Source organism: Cucumis melo, chromosome 6, assembly GCF_025177605.1.
Source record: "Cucumis melo cultivar AY chromosome 6, USDA_Cmelo_AY_1.0, whole genome shotgun sequence".
Taxonomy (NCBI): domain Eukaryota; kingdom Viridiplantae; phylum Streptophyta; class Magnoliopsida; order Cucurbitales; family Cucurbitaceae; genus Cucumis; species Cucumis melo.
Genome location: NC_066862.1, coordinates 27,509,774 through 27,529,060, shown reverse-complemented (window position 1 = coordinate 27,529,060; position 19,287 = coordinate 27,509,774). Strand labels below are relative to the sequence as shown.

Genomic DNA, 19,287 nt, shown 5'->3' with positions numbered 1-19,287 from the left:
TACATTTCTTTGGTGTGGCTATGTTGTCCCTTGGAGTAGTTGTAAAGGTAATATATGGCATGCCTAAATAAAATTCTTGAAGTTGAACAACATCACGAGGGTTTTTCAATGTGCGACTGGAAAGTGGAATTTGAAATCTATATATTGTGGTTACTAACATTGAAAAGTATTGATTTCCAAGGAAGCAAAGAAAAAGGTGTTGAAATAATTAATGTTTTAACTTTTGCATACATAACGTATATGACTTCAACAAAAAAAAATATATATACATATATATATTGAATGAGTATTGATATGTTATTTTATCACCTACTTCCCTTTTTATATTTTTTTAATATAGCAAAATGGGTTGGCAAAACAAATATACTAGATTTTACAAAAAGAATATAAGAAGAAAAAGAATCAAGACAATATCCACATGAAAACTGCAGACCAAAGAGCGAGAGAAAGAGCAGCAGCCAAATAGGTCCAAAGCATAATAACAGAGCATTCCTCTTGACCAACACCGAACAGTTGAGTCATTGTGCCAATAGCCATGGCGGGTGGCGTGGTGTACTGAACCATCAACAAGAAATGATAAAGAGGATCCGGCGCCAAGAACCCTAATGCATTTGCCGCTTTCACTACTGATATTCCAATTATAGGCAATACAATATATCGAACTCCAATCACTCCAATGATTGTGCTTGCTTTCACCTTTGACGACCGTAACCCTTGAACCAGATTCCCACCTAATATGAGAGTAGTGCATGGAATTGTCCCCTCTCTGAACATGACACACACATAAAATATATATAAAAAAACCCTTTTCAACTATTTTAAAATTTCATCATTTCAAAGAGAAAAGAGCGTGTATTTACCCGAGTAGTTGAACTGAGTCTTGGATGACTCTAAATGGAGCATTGTCCCCAACCACCAGATTTCTAAGCCATGCCACCGCTCCAAAAATGAAACCCACAATCTAACCATATAATCATTAACCATAAATTAATTGACTATTAATTGAATTTGTTGTATAAAAATAAAAACATGGGATTCTTGTTTATATTTACTTACAGCTCCTAGTGATGGAGGGGCCATCAATTCTTCCATAATGCTATGCATAAATTCAAGTGTTTTAGCCCAAACGGAGGGTGATTCCCCTTTCTCTAAGCTACCTACCTCTAAGCTACCTGCTGCTTGTTGGGATTCAACCTGCAAGTAAAATCAAATGGGTTACCCTCCAACTAGAAAGCCCAACGTTGGTGTAACTATGAAAGTACTTCATAATGCGGTGAAAGAAAATGAAAAACATTCTTCAAGTTAGATTTAAATCATCAAACTATACGGTAATTTCATGTTCAAATTTAACATATATAAAACTTTGAAGTTGAATTAAATTTGACTATAAGTAACGGCATATTCTCCATTTGGAGTATCAAACTCCAAGTTGAAGAAAATCCTCTCCTTTCTTTTGATCTTTAGTTGAATCAAGACCAAGTATCCAAAGCTTCCGTCATATTTAAATAATTATTTTATATTGCAGTTATATTAGAATTAGTTGTTGTATCACGCCAATACGATTGTTGTGGTATGCATGCAACCCATGCAAAACAGGTAATCATTTTTCAAGGCAACACTTATCAGGAGCATGTCTCAACTAACTTTGGAATCTCTACCATTTTTCTAGGCTTTTTATAAGTTATTGGTTACTTCGATTTATAGGTCTGAACATTATTAACGTTTAATTGTGGTGCAAATAGTTTGCTAGTGTTGAACATTATACAAACAGTTACCTGTTCCAACAAGGTGTTGGTAGATGAGACTGAAACAGGAAGAAGATGGGCTTGTTCCCCATTTTGTTTATTGAGAAGGTGAGCTTGTAGATCTTCATTGGAAGGCTTGTTGGGTGCTTTCAACTGCTCCTCTGTTTCTTCAACTTCAAGTGCTTGCAATCGCATGGACGAGGTTTTCACAAGCTGATAAGTATAAGTCCACAGGTAAAACCCACCTAGCTGAAAGTTTTGCCGATATTTTCAAACATATAAATATCAAACTAACCATTCCTTGTTGCTCTAATACCATGTTAAATGAATATAGAATATTTACCGCCATGGAAAAGGAAGCATAAGAGAGTCCGAGAGAAGTACAGGTATCGCGGTCACCGAAAGGGCTACCATCCTCATCACAGATAGCAGGGATGATGATGAGAAGAAGGTTACCCAAGTTCCCTAAATTCATTAATATTATATTTGATTAGAGAAAACAAGAATATAGAAATGAAGAAGAACACAGAAGACGAAGCAAGGGCAGTTAAGAAAGCAACCAGAAGAAGAGGCTGCAATGACAAGGCCTTCAAGATATGGCTTGGGTTTCAATATTTTAACAACTATCCATCCCAATATTCCTCCAAATAGAAAAGTAAGACCAATGTTCACTGGCATGAACCACCTAATATAAAATAATGATTCCACTTTAATATTGATATGATTGACAAAAGAGAAATCAAAGGAGTATACAAAATTAAATGATAAATTACCACGAAACAATGTCTTGAAAGGTGACTGTTTTGGCCAAATTTGCAAATATAAGACATGGAGTGAAAACAGTAAACACAATCTGTAAATGAATAAAAAGAGAATTAGGGTGGATGGATTAAAGTAATATTATATATTATGATTTATGAGAATTAATGAAAGAGAAGAAGAAGAAGAAGAAGAAGAAGAAGAAGAAAATACCTTGTTGAGAGAGGTTCGAGCATGGGCGGGAAGAAGGTTGCAATAATCGGTGGCCAAAAAGGCACCCACCAAGCAAATGAGAATGACTTGTAAATTGGGCATTAATGCCACCTCCAATAGTGATAACAAACCCATCTATTCTCAATTTGGATTTGAATTTTTGGGATGGTTTTTCTTTCTTCTGTGTTTCAAAATTTCAATACACAATCAGTAAAATCATCCATTTCCATAAACGTAATTAATTAAACTCCAGCTTTTACATCTCTAATAACTGGAAATTGAAATCAATTTCTTTTTTAATTTTTGGATCTGAAACGGAAAATTGTTGTCATTGTTCTCTTGTTGTTGATATTGGACGGATGATCCTAAATCTAAAAACAAAATTGAAGAAAAACATTCTAATTAATTACAACTATACTTAACTTATAACTTGAAATAAACCAAGAGTTAGAAATTAATTAAATAAATCAAATTTATGAATTATTATGATTATTATTATTATTGTAAACTTAATTATTTGAAGAAAATAACTTTTTCCCTGTCGAAGAGATGTTGAATAATTGATGCATTAATTGGCCTTTGGCCATATTATATTTACTTTATTGTTATAAATTGAGATTTAATTAAAATACAAACATCTATTAATATGGTCCAAAATTAATATATAAATATAACGCTCGTCGACATTTCTCAGTTTGAGTTAATTTTAGCTTTTATTTAATTTGGAGATCGAAGATTTGATTAAGATTGAAGCTTGAAGTTTGAAGATAAAGATAAAACGTGCCACCTTTCTTTGCTAATTTTCATTATTTTTAGAATTTAATGGTTCAAAATGGATAGTTCATATACAACTTTTACTTTCGTAAGCACTTAGTCAATTACATTCATTTTTATTTAATAAAAATGATAATTGAAAGTTAAAAATATTTTTTTTAAGTAGATCTTAAAAAAGGTTACAATTGTTCATCACAAATTCATGTCATCATACAAATAAAAGAAGAGAATCCTTATAATTCTGCCATTCAAAATTCTACATTTGGTATGAGGTCAACGTGTTGTATTTATTATAATATATTTGAAATTATTGAATTTGATTTTTTAAAGAGAAATATATTAAAAAACGACATATTATACAATATATATATATAATAAATCCAAAATTTGCACAAAATAATAGGTAAATTTCTATCTTGAGTTTTATAAATTAAAATACACCTGCAAAAATAAGATCAACACTAGTCTTCGAAACGACAAGAAAGGGCACTGCCGCTACAAACTGCATTCCCTTTATTTTTATTATTAATTCTCACGCACTCTAAAATCCCTACCCGATTATAATTTGATCACTTAATCTAGAAATATAATTAATTAAGGTTTGTTTTCTTTAATTGTTTAAAGTGAGAAAGAGGGAGAATTTTATAATAATAATTAACTTTGAAAACTTTGGTTTAAATTTCATTAAGTTTCGTGATAATTTTTTCCATTTGTCCCAAGCTAGGTAGAAAGTTTGATTATTCTATTTTGATCATCAAAATCCTAGAATATTTTCTAGACCACGGACTTCAGTATTAAAGATAACAATGTTGGACCTTATCTTTATAATTAAATTTTAATACTAAAGATAGCATGTAATTTTGAGTACGCATAATCGGACGCGTGTATTAGAGGTAAACATAATTGGTTGAAACAAAAATATTGAAGACAGGAAAGCAAAATAAATGGCTATTACTATTAGACTCTATAGGCATTTGAAAACTTTTAAGAGAAAAGAAAAAAAAAAAAAAAAAAAAGATATCGAGACTTAAATGACAAAATAACCAATATTTATAGGACCCTTATTTGGTTTGGTAAAGTAGGGAACACCAAAAAAATACAGTATTCTAAGTTTTTCTGGGTCCATCTCAAATTATATTGGCCATTTAGTTAATAAAAATAACTTGAAGATTGTGTCCTGGGCCTCTACATCTTAGATACATCGAGATTTTGCTAACCTTTTCAATTATTATGTATACCAAATCATATAATATAATATGAATGAAACCAAAATTATGTTTAGAAATATTACGTTGATCAGTATTTATATAATATTTGATAAAAATAATTGGATTAAGAGAAAATTTGAAAATACGTACAGGATTTGAATTTTAGAAAAGAATAGTGCTAATTTTGAAAAGTGAAAAGTATAATTTAATTTATAAACCATTTTCAGTATATAGTTCAAGAAGATTGTGTGATGGAAAAGAAATTAAAAAAAAAAATAGTTAAGAAAGAAATATAGAGCTAGGCTCTGACCAAGCATTGACGTGTGGGTTATTATTTATTCGTTCATAAAGGAAAATAGAAAAGATTTAGCTGTATTATTGTCAATCAAAATAAAATAGATTATAGTGTTAATCTTTTATATTGACCATATCACAACTAAGAAATTTGTTTTGATAAAAATAAAATAAAATAAACAAATTATTTGGTGGAGGCCACAACCACGAGGGAGAAGAACAATAGTATCACCAAAAGGTAAAGAGAAAAGAAAAACTCTTTTTCATATATCTTTTCCAAAAAAAACAAGAAAATAATTTTAAAGTAAAACATTATAATATAAATATAACAGCATTAATATTTGAGGATTTTTAAAAAATAGAAAAAAGAAACTTTTATCTCATGTAGAAAAAATAAACCAACCAAATATATTTTGTCTATTTTCTTATTCTTGACAATTTCTCTTAATCTTTTGATATATTTGAAAATAGATTTAAAAAATTCAGTAATACTTTATACAGTTTTTTTTTTTGGGGGGGGGGGGACAAACACAAATATTTTTTAGAAGAAAATTTCCTTTTTAACAAATAATTAAAGTCAGGGTTTAAATTATACTAAAAAAACGTTTTAAAAATTAAAATTAACAATTATCTAAATCAAAGATATAATTTGATGGGTTAAAAGTTGAAAGTTTAAGCTCGATAAAATATAGTAAATTTAGGGTGAAATTAATTTTTTGTGAGTTGAAAAAAGAGAGAGAGAGTAAGATAAGAAAAGACAGATCGATTTAGAAGTTGAGAGAGAGAAATAAGAAAAAAAGAAGAAGGTTACGTAAAAGTGCTGGATTGGTAGAAGAGAATAGCAGAAAGGGTGTGTGGAACTCAAAACTCATGCTCATTAATCCGCCTATTCATTCTTCTTCCTATATTACTTCTTTTTTCCCTTCCGAGTTATTATGTTCATTTATTTATTAAACCAAAATTCAAAAGTTGGAAAAAAGAAAAGAAAAGAAGAATGAATGAAAAATAAAATAATGCAAACCTGAATTTATGAGGTGACGTGGGAAGTGATCTCCCGAAAGAAGCTGGCAGTGGCAGCGACCCGGCCGAGGAGGATGATCGGGGAAGAAATAAGAAGAAGCAGAAGAAAACTAATGAAAATTGATATAGGTATATAATAATAATGGGTATTAAAAGGTAGGCAAGATCCGGGGGAAGTTTAAATAAATATATTTGGTGGAGTGAATTAATTAATATACTTGGAGAGAGAGAGAGAGAGCTATGGTGGGGGGGTTAGGTTTAGGGTTTAGGTTTGAAGAGAGAAATTGAGGGAATCGGAGGATGGTGTGTGAGAAATAGGGATTGTGTATTTATAGGAATATATATGTGGTGGTGACGTAATTAATTATAAAATTGAGGCTGTGGCGGCTAATTAAAACTTTATTATTGTTATTAATTATAATTATTAATTATGATTGCAGTTTCTAAGTTGTAACTCATAATTTCTTGGAGGCCAGATCACATAACGCTAGAAATTTCTTGGCAATGGGACAGCAGTTCAAATTGGAATTGGATATGTTCTTTTTATTGTTCTTCCGATAAGGCCGAACCAAAGTTGACGTATATATAAACTTAACTTGTATATTTGGTGGCCTCTTTCTTTTTATTATTATTTGTTTATTTTAACTTCAACCAACAAATTTAAATTTTGGTAAATTAAGATCAAATATATATATATATATATATATTTTGTTAGTTTCTATTTATCTGTAGAGTTTAAAATAATTGAAATGGATTTTAAGAGATTCTAAAATAAAGAAAAATTAATTAATTCTACTAAAATTACTTTTACCGCTCTATTTAGAAAATTGACTCCCTGCTAATTTTTAGATTCTTATAAAATAATATTATAACTTTTTAAGATTTTAATTTCATTTTCATCTTTCAAAAGATTGAGATTAATATCATAAACCCATGCCAATCCATCTCCCTCTCCTTTCGTTTTCCCATTATTAGTTTTTCTATATATATAAAAATAATTATACAGAGTACAACAAATATTCAATCATTTTTTATAATTTCATTTGCATGTGAAAAATGTGAACGCGGAGTAGGAGAGAAGGCACTATCATTTTTCTCCATGCAACATGCCTCTCATAGTTATTTTCATAGTCCTTTATTCATTTTTCTTTCAAAGAGGGATTTTTTTAATTCATTAAAATCACTTTTGAATAATCATTATATATTTTGTCTACAAATATAAAAGTTAGATATTTTAATTTGAAGCTGGCAGTAAATAGTAATATCAATGAAGAATAACATTTGAGTACTATATGTGAAATTATACATATTGAAGTGGATGTCCATTCAAAGACGGCTAATTGTTGGAATATAATATTCCGTAATCATATACCAGATAAAAAGAGGAATAACTTTTTCTCTTCTTTCCTTTTCTAGACTTTTTACATATTTTAAAATTAACCTTTCTTTTTATATTATTAAAGAAGTATGATTTTATGCTTCATTAAATTACTATTTTATATTGAATCAATAAGATAACTTTTAACAATACACTGAAACCAAAGGGCAAAACAATACACACTTCATCTCTATCCCCATGCATATAAAGACTGCCTCTGAATGTTGAACGACTGAATATTCTTCCTTATCCCGACTTTGAAATTTGAATATTTTAAACAAAATAATAGGATATATTTTGAAAATTTGTTGTACATTTAATTATAATAGGTACTATGTATATACTGGGAATTAAATTACAATGCATAAAGAGATGATAATATTTCAAGCTACAACCACCTTAGGCATGTGGCTCAAGTACGACATGGTGCCATGTGTTATCTAAAAATTTCAATAGCTCATCAAACTCATTTAACACACGTGCCATTTTGATATAATTAAAAACCACTTTGATGTATATAAATCATGTATTTAAGTTGGATTTGAATGAACGAAATTGTATATCTCTTTAATTTGAAAAATTACAAGTGTTTTTAAAAAACCCATTCAAGCTATATATTTTAATTTGTTTTTTATATTAAAACTAGTTTGGATAAAAATTTATTAAAAAGGGTTTAATGTAAACTTCACTTAATTTTAATCTACAAATTGAAAGACAAAAGGTTTATCAATATAGCAAATATAAAAGTTTATGGATTTATAACCATAATATATATATATATATATATATATATATATACATATATAAAAAGTGATATTGTAGTTTAGTGTTGATACTTGAAAAGTTGAAATTTTTTTAAATGTTTTATTATACAAATTTATAAATCAACACATAATAAACCATAAAAAATTGGTTATAATGTAATACAAATTAAACAATTAAACTCACTCAAAAGATTTTTAAAGATATATGGACGCAATATAGTTCGATTATATGTTTTTTTAATATAATAAGATATACATATTACACGGATCAATGTTTTATCGTATAACGATTATTAACACTAAAATTAAAATAGAAATGATATAATTAACATTGATTTATCACTCAAACAAATAGAACATGAAGTATGGAAGTGGTAGAGAATGTACAAAAGCATATCTATGTGTTAATGTTGATACAATATTCGTATATTTCTCTTATGTATATCAATCTTGATAAATTATTGAGTCATAATTTTAAATATCAATAAAATTATAATATTTGTATAATCTTATTTTTAATTATTAATTACACACACGTTTCAACTCTTATCAAATAAGTCAAAATCATTTGGAGAAAAAATGTCAATCTTTTTAAATAAGTTTAATTTAAATTAGATTCACTGTGTATTTTATATTTCTATTAATTAAAACTTAGAACCCTAACTCTGACCAACAACTTAATGAAGACATTATTTTTATTTTGAAAAAATTGAAAATGAAAACGTTAAATTACTTTTAGAATTACGTCACTTAAAAATCTGCAGCCTCTTTTGACGCACTTGTAATTTTAACGACAAAACTTAGGCCGTCAAATTATTTTTAGAAGAACGTCACTTTTTATAATTTAAAAAAAAAATGGCAAATATCAATTTTTATTTTTTTTATAAACATACAACAATTTATTTTTTCAAATTGGTGATTATATTATATAGATATACGAGGTGGTCTTTTTATTTTAATTATAAAGATTAGATGTGTGGAATATTTTTATTCCAATTATGCTATTGTATTTTAGGGTTATACAAATTCATGAGAGTGTTTTATTTTAATTATAAAGATTTAATCACCTATCTTTAAAAAAAAAATCACTTATACCCGCACTTGATTTATCCTTTCTTTAGTGTCTTTATTTTTATAGTCTTTTAAATTACTTTTTGATTTGTTTTTTCTTCTTCTTAACTTTATATCCAAATATCATGTGAACCCATTCATAAGATTTAATTCAAAATAGAATCATATTAGAATTTAAAGTGTATTTCTTTTTCTATTAAAAAAAAAAACAATTTATCTTATATCACGAAACTTCTAAAATATATTTATAAATGGACACTGTTGCACGCCCATTTTCCATTGTTTTTTTTTCTAGTTGAGACATGATGTGCATGCCTTTTGCAACAAGCAAAATCACTTTCGAGTTGCAATGTGAACGATTGACGACCGAAGGCAGCCCATGGCTTATAACAAGAACCTGGTGGCAACTACCATGTAACAACGTTCTTCTCGCTTCAGTAAACTTCGACATTTGCCCATTTTAGATTTGAGTTACACAATTACTAACAACCTTTTGTCGAGGAAAATTTTAGTCTAGACTCAAACTTAAGCTATATGAAGTAATAAGGTTTAGATATGAAAACAATCAAAGACTTGAGAGAACATAAATAGCTTTGTATACTCAAAAACATAGTAATAAGCACTATTTCAAAGACCAATTATTTTCTACGATGAGCTTGTAAGTAGACTACCATCTCAAATAGATATAAAAGTTGATTTACTCGTCAAATGTACAAAAATAATTTAAAGTTTATAATAATAAATGAATTTTATCTACAAAATTAAATCCAAATTTGTTATGTTTCAAAATTCACTTTATTTCATTTAAACATCCAACAATCTTTCGCAACTGATTTGGCATTTTATTTTGCAAGTGTCTTGATTAAAGTAAATTTGGTTTATATGGGATGAAATGAACTTGTTAATTAAATTTAATTAAAGAAAATTGTTATTGACATTAAAAATAGAACTATTTATAAAATATAACAAACAAGAAAACTCAAATTAATTTGGAAGAGTTTGAATATTTTTGAAAATGTGTTTTTAAACTCATTTGGGTGATTTTGAATTAGATTTAACATGGATTAATTAAGAAACATTTTAAAAATTTATGGATCAGGGACTTCAAATGAAAACTCAAATTCACTTATGGGAATTATAAATATATTTGGAATATATAAGTTTGAATTACCTAAAATTTATTTCTTCTATTTTCTATAGGGCTTGATTGTGGTTTTTGAATCAAAGGTTTAGTTGTAGTTTAGAGTTGGAGAATTGGAGAAATTTTTGTGGAAGATAAAATTGCTCTATTTATGAGGTTATGAAAGAAGAAGAAAGGAGGAAGAAAAAAAAAAAAAAAAGGAAACCCTAGAGAGGTGACCACACCTCCCCCTGACTCAATCTTCTTCTCCGGCGGTGATCATTCAGAAACCTCAAAGCAGCTGCAGCGACTCCACGCACGGATCAAGCTCGTTTTCTTCCTCTCTTTACCTGACGTGCACGAGAGGCGAAATTCTTCCTCCCTCCCCCACGTTTATCCTTTGGCGAACAACGAACCACCACGCGACCAACAACGTCTTATAGACTCCGGGAACCCATCTTCGCGCAATCTCACCCACGAATCTGACCTGAAACACGAGACCCACTTCAAACAAGCTTCACAGCAGCGTTCCTCACTTGTTCGACGAGCTTTGGTATTGACCCACACTCCGATTGGCTTCAAATTAGTGTACACATAACGTTTAAGGTTCAGATCTGCAAGTTCGGATTTTTTCGAAAATCAAGCAGCGTGTTTCGGAGCATTTCCAGTAAGCTTCGGTAAGGATCATCGCTTTAATTTCTTTCTTATGAATTGGATTTAAGTGTTCAAATGTTATTCCGAATTCTTGGAACTCATCTGTTGTGTTTGGGTAAATTTCTAGGTTCAGCAAGGTTGAACATATTTAGGATTAGTTCGGACTCCATTAAGAGTCTCTTAGATCAACCTTTGAACTTGTGAAATGTTGTTGATTGTAGTTTTGGATTAATTTTGAGTAATTAATTAAGGTTTCTGAAAATCTCTCGGTGTGGATTAAGGTTTTCGAACTGAGTTCCAACGCCTAACCATTGTTATGAATGATAGTTAGAAATGTGATGATTTTGGAAGTGTTTCTGTTTTGGTTTTGCTTACCTCCGAATTTTTCTTGAATGGTTTGGTTTGATGAGTTTTTCTGCTAAAATTGCAATTTGAAAATACTTGTTTTGTTTCAAATGTTTTTGAATGATTCAATAGGGTTATGAGATATGATAATTTTTTGGGACTGTACGGTATTTTGTTGTAGCCAAATTTGGAATTCACTGTAACTAAAGCTTATTTGTGGGAGGACACATTTTTGTGGTTTGGTGTTATTTGAAATGAAAATTCATGTGTGAGCTGCACTCATATAACCTCACACTTTAGTAATTTGACTGGTGTTACCGACGAGTAACCATATTTATTGGGCTACTTCAAGTATGCCTCTTTTTTTGGTATCCGGGGGTGTTTGGGTCAGTTTACATGCACCTCGACTAATCTCATGGGACAACCTGCCTGACCTTACAACATTTGGGCGTTAAAGAAACTTGTAAGAACATAATTATTAGGTGGTTGACCACCAAGGATTGAACACATAACCTCTTGCTTAGTTATTGAGATTACGTCTTCTTTTTTACCATGCCAACCCATGATGGTCCAATTGTGCATATTTCTTACATACATTTGAAAGTTCTTACTGTATGAAAGTAGCTGATTGAAAGTTTTGTTTGATTGAAAGTATTGACTGATTAGAAGCACTGAAAGTATTGGAAGACCAATGTTATAATAGGTCTGGACGTAAACCATCATGAGTTGACCTAGCGGTAAATAGGGGCTATGACCTTGATAAAGGTTTAAGAGGTCACGTGTTCAATATATGGTGGCCGCCTACTTAAGATTTTATTTAAAAGAATCCTATAGGTTTTCTTGATACCAAATATTATAGGGTTAGGTGGGTTGTCCCATAAGATTGGATTCAGGTGCTAGTCTAAACACTCATGTATATATATATAAAAGAAGTATGCAAAAGGTGTTGAAAGCTTATTTGAACGGTTTGATTTTGTTGAAAGAATATTTGAAAGTTTCAGGTTGAAACTTTTAGTTTTGAAAGCATATTTGCTGCTAAGATTTTGATTTTGAAAGTACCATTTGTAGCAAATTATTGATTGAGAGTTTCATAGTGATTTGTGTTCTTATTTATCGAAGTTTTTAAAGAAAATGAATTCCAAAGCTTGATATGGGAATTGGTTGTTGAGTATTTTTTTGTGCTCATTTTTGTTTTCCATAATGCTTTCAGATAAAAGATCATGCAAAAGTTTGAAGGAAGTGAAGTTTGCCATTCTGGTAGAACATAAGAAGGATTTTTGTCTTAGGATTTTATAGTGTAATCTAAAAATTGTTTGTAATAACTTGCATGCGCTGAAGTGTATAAGTTGTAAAAGTTTCTATTTGCTAAGCATGTCTAGATGCTCCTCACGTTGATAGGTGTTATTATGTGAGGCGTAAAGCATATTTTAGAAGTAAGTTATTGGACTCGTGCCTTTTGTTGAGCTTATGTGATAAAGAGTTTTGAGAACAGTGTTTATAAAGGAAAGTTGGCTGTATATTGACCTCATCGTTTGAATTAGAGTTGCTCTTGAGTTATGGTTGCCCTTGAGCTAGGCAGTTCTAATAGACTTTAGTTGTGTTATTTTGTTTCAAGGATTGGTTTGATTGACTTTAGCTTAAGTTGGTTAGTTATGTAACTCATTAGCATTTGGGAAAGTTTTGTTGAATATGGTTAGAAAGCACTTTGAATATTAGTTTTCTTGTTTGGATTTGTTAATTAGTTTGATTATTAGGTGATTTGCGAATATGCATTGTTCAGGGTATGTTGTTATGTTGAGTTTTTTCCTACTACATTACAAGTAGTAGAGTTAAAGGTTAAATTTTGGTGATGCACCCTAGTTTGTAGTTGAAATTTGGGGCATTACATTCAAATTCAATTTTTTTAGTATTGACTACTAAATAAATCGTTTCATTTGGATGTTATTTTATAATTGTCGAGTTTTCTAATTGATCTTAGAGTCTGATGGAATGTGTTGAGTGCAATTTGTGATAGAATTAGAAACTAATTTTCTATTCTTTTGATTATTTTACAGCGGAAGTAAATGACTACTCAGTTCTTTGTTTGTGTGGAGACACATTAGCAATTTATGTTTAAAGCTATAATTTGGAAGGAGAAGAATGGAGGGCAACATATGTGACGTGAATCACCTCAATTCCGATGTTCTGTTACCTCCAAGAAAGCGTCTTCTTGCTGGCTTGAGAAAGCAAGGTGGCGATGGCGATGGTACTTTTAATCTGCCACCAGTTGCCTCCTCCACTTGTTCTCCTCCTCCTTCTCCTTCCTATGGCTTCACATCTATTGAATTCAATATACGGCTTAACAGTCTGTTGAGTGCCCATTCAAATTCTAACCTATCACCTGAGGAAATAGTGGAGGCCTCGAGATCAGCTGCTGCTGCAGCTGTGAAGGCTGCAGAGGCTGCTAGGGCAGCAGCTGAAGAGAAGGCTGCGATTGCAGCAAGGGCTGTTACAGTTGCAAAGAGTGCCATGGACTTGGTTGCCTCGATTTCTGAAGAAGCAGCTTATAAAGAAATAAATCTGAGAAAGAACAAGCTGAAGAAACATGTCCCAGTTCAGTTTCTGTACACAAAATATCAACCTCTTGAGAATACTAAGACAGATGAAGAGTTAGCTCGCAAATTGCATCGGGCAATAAACAGCTCCCCTAGAATTTTGAAGAATTCATCTGGTTCTGATGTTAGAAGCCACAAACATAAAAAGTTGAAAAGCTCAACCAGCTCTGAGAAAATTAGGGTTTCCAATTGTGGCATCTCACAGGATTTGGACCCTGCAACTACGTGCAATGGGCATGCTAAATCTAACGAGGCTGACTCTGTGTGTAGCTTCCAGGAGGTATACAAGCCCAAACCTGATGAGAAGACTAGTAAATATGAGAAGAACAATCAGTCTCTGACGGATGATGGAGAAGAGACAAGTCAGAAGGAGAAAACGTGTGATGATATTAGTGTCACTATTAAAAAGAGGGGAAGAGTAAAGCTTAAAAAATTGCCCTTGAGTATTTGTTCTTTCAGGGACAAGACAACTCTAAAGGAAGATATGAATAATGGAAGTTCCCCAATATTGACTGTGCAAAACATGGGGTCTCCCACATCTGAAAAAGTTATTTTACATTCTGTAGATAGCCCTACCGAAGGTGTGATGCCAATAGATTCTACATCAGTATGGAAATGCCAGGAGTTTAAAGCTCCCCTTTCTGTCAAACAAAATAAAGTTGTGCAGTCATGACTGGAAATGACATGTGGTAAAAGGTTGCTGCTAATAGAAAGTTGATAGTTGAGGTAGGATCCTTGCAACTTTTCTTATAGAAACGACTTTACTCCATCTGTCTTCCTTTTGATCCGCATGTCTTGTTTCACGATGAACTGGGATAGACCAATTGTAAATTTTATATTATGTGTTTGAATATTCTCCAGAGTTGAAAGATATTCTTTACGACACAGAGCTTGAAGTCCAAATAAGTGAGGGAGGGTTACAATAAACCGAATACTCGAACACTCCTTGTTTTTCAGGAGGCATTTTTGTCTTAATTTCATTATATATACTGAATATACTAAAAAGCAATCCCCGTGTATCTGTAGGTAAGATCTGTAGATGGTTGTTTTCGTGGTCCTACTACAGTTGTATCAATATATTACTCAATGATGTCCTCATTTATAGGAGTTGTGGATTGAAAGAAATTGAAGAAAATTCCAAACAATTGTGTTTGGTACTTGTGGAAAGGGTGAAGTGTTTGTTTGTTTTTGGTCATCTGGTTTTCTACATTTTTCATAGCTTTGTTATTGTTGATTAAATAGTATTAAGATTGTATTCTCTAGATCTTCTTTTCCCCTTTAAGAGGAGGATGCCCTATGCCCTATCCTCTTGTGGCAGTGTAATTGCTCTTATTATATATAAATGAAAGCTTCGATTTTTGTTATCGATATGATTTTTTGGCTCAAATAAGTAATGTTGTGTTTGAAGCTTTTCTGTCTGTTATTCTTATGTTGACTGTCAAACAGATGAGCTGTAAAACTCTGCTACCATTTTTAATATTCAATTATGATGGGATGGTTTAGGCTGGTTTTGTGGCTTGAAATTTTGAGTAGCTATATTCTGTCGAGAATCTGGCATTCAAGAGATCTCTTTTGGCGGATCAGATCTCATAATTTGTTCATTTGTTGTTAGCAGAGAAGGAAATCAATTTTTGCTGCTCTCTTTATACAAATATATTATTTGAAAAAAATAGGTTGTAATACAAAAGCTCTTCTATATATGTGGGTTCTCCTCATAGGGAAGTTAGAATTCAAGTTGCCTTTTCTACTAAGGTCCTGACAAAATAATTGTTCAGCTCTACAACACCAGGCTATTGGTAACTTGAATAGTGTTTTAGGAGATGGGTTGAAGAGAATAGTTATATACTGAAACCATGAAATATCAAGCATCTCAACATGGTATGAACTATATTATTTACCGAGGAGAAAAAGGATGATATAGTTGTTATATGTATGTATAACCCATAAAATACCTTAATTTCAGATGTCTGTTTTCACTTTTCCTTTTCTAGTTTAACAAATGTGGGAGGAGGGGGAAATCATCATATCTTAAAGGAAAGAAACTATGTTGAAAAACAGGTCTTGAAATAGTACAACATAAGATGGCCTTTATATAAGCTGATTGGGACTTGTCTCCTCGGTAAATAATATAGTTCATAATTTGTTCATAATAATCTAGATCGCGTGACCACTTTCCTCCATTTTATCTCTCTCTATTTTTGGAATATAGCAAAATAATACAAAATGAGTGAGGTGGCTCCAATTCTTTAAAAGATCCACACCCACGTCCCATAGCTAATCTCAATAATGAATTTGTCAAGCCCTTCCCTTGGTTGAATGTGCTATAATGCTTTAATTCTACGAGGAGCTAAGAAGAAAAGAAAAGATTGAATCAAGACAAGATCCACATGAAAAGTGCAGACCAAAGAGCAAGAGAAAGAATAGCAATCAAATAAGTCCAAAACATAATAACAGAGCATTCCTCTTGACCAACGCCGAACAACTGAGTCATTGTGCTGATGGACATAGCTGGTGGCGTGGTGTATTGAACCATCAACAAGAAGTGGTAAAGAGGGTCCGGTGCCAAAAATCCTAATGTGTCTGCCGCTTTCACTACCAAAATTCCTATTGCGGGCAACGCACAGTACCGGACCCCAATCACTCCCAAAATTGTGCTCAGCTTCACCTTTGAAGACCGCAACCCTTGAATGAGATTGCCACCTAATATCAAAAGCGTGCAAGGAATCGTCCCATTTCTGAAAAAAACCCACAAATAAATATAAGATGAGACCATTCATAAAACATAGCATATAGATATAGATATGCACACATACCCGAGTAGTTGGACAGAGTCTTGGATTACTCTAAGTGGAGCATTCTCTCCAACTACTAGATTTTGAAGCCATGATACAGCTCCAAAACTCAATCCCACAATCTAATCATAAACGTTATTTCTTTATCTCAATCTTTGGAATTCATAATTTATTATTTGTCGAAAAGAACTATTTATTACTTACTGCTCCTAAGGATGGAGGGGTTAATGATTCTTGAATAATGGTGTACAAAATTTGTAGTGTTTGAGCCCTGATGGAAGAGGATAAGTTGGTGGGCACTGTTTCTTGGGATTCGATCTGTAAGTAGAAGAGAAGAGAGATAACAGTTTATTGTTAAGAACGACAAATAAAGAAAATAGCAAATGTAAAGCAATAGAAGAAATGTGGTTTACTAACATGTAGAAAGAACAATAAAAACAATTTTATTATTGAAAAAGAATTTTAAAAAAATTATAGAAGTGCTTATAGAGTTGGAGGATTATACACATTCCTCCGTACAAAGATGACAAATACATAAATAACTTATATTTCAAGACCATATACTTGGTTGTTTGAAGTGTCAAATAACATATTCAAGGTATTCCAACATTCTTTCTAAAAGTGATGTAAAGTTTCAAAGTAGTTACCTGTTCAACTAAAACACGACCAAGAAGGTGAGTATGGAGGTGGTCAATGCCAGGGGCTTCTTCAATTGCATTCGATCGCAAGGAGGAGGTTTTCAAAAGGTGGTAAGTATATGTCCATTGGCAAAATCCACTTAGCTGAAATTTGACCAGACCAATCTATTAGCTTCCAAATGCAGCTAAGTATTTTTCTTTGAAATTTGTATTATATCGGCAAAAGACGAAAATGAATTACCGCCATGGAAAAGGATGCATAAGAGAGTCCAAGAGAAGCACAAGTATTGTGGTTGCCAAAAGGGCTGCCATTTTCATAACAAATTGCAGGGATAATGATGAGAAGAAGGTACCCTAAGTTCCCTAATCAATGAAGAAATTAAAATATGAAACACATTTGTTAAATTAGCCCAAAAGCAGCTCAAACTTAATAAATAAATAAAGAAAAGAAAAGGCAACCAGTGGAAGAGACTGCCATGACAAGGCCTTCAAGATATGACTTTGGTTTCAAAAGTTTAATAACAATCCACCCCAAAAGCCCTCCAAATAGAAAGGTAAAAGCAATATTGAGTGGCATGAACCACCTATATATAGATTATAGTTAAAGTTAATATATTAACGAGGGAAATGAAAAAGAGCATATTATATATTAATTGAAATGTGATATACTTACCATGAAACAATGTCTTGAAAGGTGACTGTTTTGGCCAAATTTGCAAACATGAGACAAGGAGTGAAAACAGCAAACACAATCTGCCATAAAAGAAGGAAATCAGTGTGTTTGAAATGGGGAAGAAAACAATTTGTTAATAGTAATGGGAAAAGGGTGAAAATAAAATGCCTTGTTGAGAGAGATTCTAGCATGGGCAGGAAGAAGATTAGAGTAATCAGTGGCTAAAAAAGCTCCCACTGAACACATCAGAAGGACTTGCAAATTGGGAATGAAAGCCACCTCCAATAGTGACAACAAACCCATCTAATTAATTTCTTTCTTTTTTGCAAATTCCCAAGTTCAATGAAGATGAGGAAAAGAAAGGGCTGTATTAAAAGAAGAAGAAGAAGAAGAAGAAGAAGAAGAAGAAGAAGAAGAAGAAGAAGAGTATATGCATTATTATAATATACTGTAATATTACACAGAAGACTTAAAAAGATAGTAGAGCCTTCCTTGCTATAGAACAACATATATATTATTTTGGTTTATTGTTATTATTTTTGTCTTCCAAAGAGTATTGTTTGCATTTGGTCCCATCCATGATCCATGTATCCCTTTCGTTTTCTTCTTTTAAATAAACAAAGATATAGAGTATCATTATTATTATTTATCAATTAATTATAACGTACCCAAATCGCACCTGTGTTGCTATGTTGTCCCTTGGAGTAGCTGTAAAGGTGTCATATGCTATGCCTACTCAAAGTCTTCAAATTGAACTCGACCACGTACATCATATATTAAAATTAAAGCTGTATATATTTTAATATTTGTGAGTGTCGAGGCCGCACAACTAAACTAATCTTTTAATAGAAATTTTGACACCAATCACAAATTGACACGTGTCAATTCTAATTCTATTTATTATCATCGGATCAAATTAATTATTTTTGACAAATTAAATATTATCTACTTGCACTAAAGTTCATTTGACCAAGTTTTATCTCAAATTTAATACTTGCACTATAAATAGAGTTTTAGTTGGGTTGGAAATTTTCCCTAACTCGATTGATACAATCTTTCTTTCAAGACTCCAACTTCAAAGAAACTACAACATTTATAAGCTTCAACTCAGAAATAATTAGAGGATCAAATTCTAGAGATCGAACCACGTCGTATCAATATCAAATCAACATAAATACAACATCAACACAAGTTGAACTTTACGAATCAAATTTCTTCGGAATTCTCGTGTGAACAAAGACAACT

At 31.5% G+C, this 19,287-nt stretch overlaps 3 protein-coding genes across 9 annotated transcripts; 1 reads left to right on the top strand and 2 right to left on the bottom strand.

The window, feature by feature from the left end:
• Positions 1 to 169: 169 nt before the first annotated feature.
• LOC103490640 (protein PIN-LIKES 7-like) lies at positions 170 to 6,331 on the bottom strand. 3 transcript variants are annotated; one of them, XM_051086351.1, is made up of 9 exons: positions 6,015 to 6,331; positions 2,718 to 3,088; positions 2,519 to 2,598; positions 2,306 to 2,430; positions 2,089 to 2,210; positions 1,776 to 1,994; positions 1,057 to 1,194; positions 861 to 961; positions 170 to 766 (listed from the first exon to the last, which is right to left on the bottom strand). In XM_051086351.1, the coding sequence occupies exons 2-9, from the start codon at positions 2,850 to 2,852 to the stop codon at positions 403 to 405; spliced, it is 1,284 nt and encodes a 427-aa protein (XP_050942308.1). In that variant the 5' UTR covers positions 2,853 to 3,088; positions 6,015 to 6,331; the 3' UTR covers positions 170 to 402. The 3 variants fall into 3 exon arrangements, with proteins under 3 accessions (XP_050942308.1, XP_050942307.1, XP_050942309.1); XM_051086350.1 differs by having other exon boundaries at positions 2,718 to 2,898; XM_051086352.1 differs by having other exon boundaries at positions 2,718 to 2,895.
• Positions 6,332 to 10,409: 4,078 nt separating this feature from the next.
• On the top strand, positions 10,410 to 15,309 carry LOC103490642 (uncharacterized). Of its 3 annotated transcripts, none has more exons than XR_537915.3 (3): positions 10,440 to 11,023; positions 13,400 to 14,665; positions 14,966 to 15,309. XR_537915.3 is itself a non-coding variant. In XM_008450230.3 (2 exons), exon 2 carries the CDS (start codon positions 13,485 to 13,487, stop codon positions 14,610 to 14,612), a length of 1,128 nt encoding a protein of 375 aa, XP_008448452.2. In that variant the 5' UTR covers positions 10,410 to 11,023; positions 13,400 to 13,484; the 3' UTR covers positions 14,613 to 15,309. The 3 variants fall into 3 exon arrangements, 1 of the variants encoding a protein (XP_008448452.2); XR_537914.3 differs by having other exon boundaries at positions 14,801 to 15,309; XM_008450230.3 differs by having other exon boundaries at positions 10,410 to 11,023; positions 13,400 to 15,309.
• Positions 15,310 to 16,006: 697 nt separating this feature from the next.
• On the bottom strand, positions 16,007 to 18,516 carry LOC127143772 (protein PIN-LIKES 7-like). 3 transcript variants are annotated; one of them, XM_008450228.3, is made up of 8 exons: positions 18,211 to 18,513; positions 18,043 to 18,122; positions 17,829 to 17,953; positions 17,611 to 17,732; positions 17,379 to 17,513; positions 16,936 to 17,049; positions 16,753 to 16,853; positions 16,007 to 16,674 (listed from the first exon to the last, which is right to left on the bottom strand). In XM_008450228.3, exons 1-8 carry the CDS (start codon positions 18,343 to 18,345, stop codon positions 16,311 to 16,313), a joined length of 1,176 nt encoding a protein of 391 aa, XP_008448450.2. In that variant the 5' UTR covers positions 18,346 to 18,513; the 3' UTR covers positions 16,007 to 16,310. The 3 variants fall into 3 exon arrangements, with proteins under 3 accessions (XP_008448450.2, XP_050942310.1, XP_008448451.2); XM_051086353.1 differs by lacking the exon at positions 17,829 to 17,953 and having other exon boundaries at positions 17,611 to 17,674; positions 18,211 to 18,516; XM_008450229.3 differs by lacking the exon at positions 16,753 to 16,853 and having other exon boundaries at positions 18,211 to 18,498.
• Positions 18,517 to 19,287: the final 771 nt, after the last annotated feature.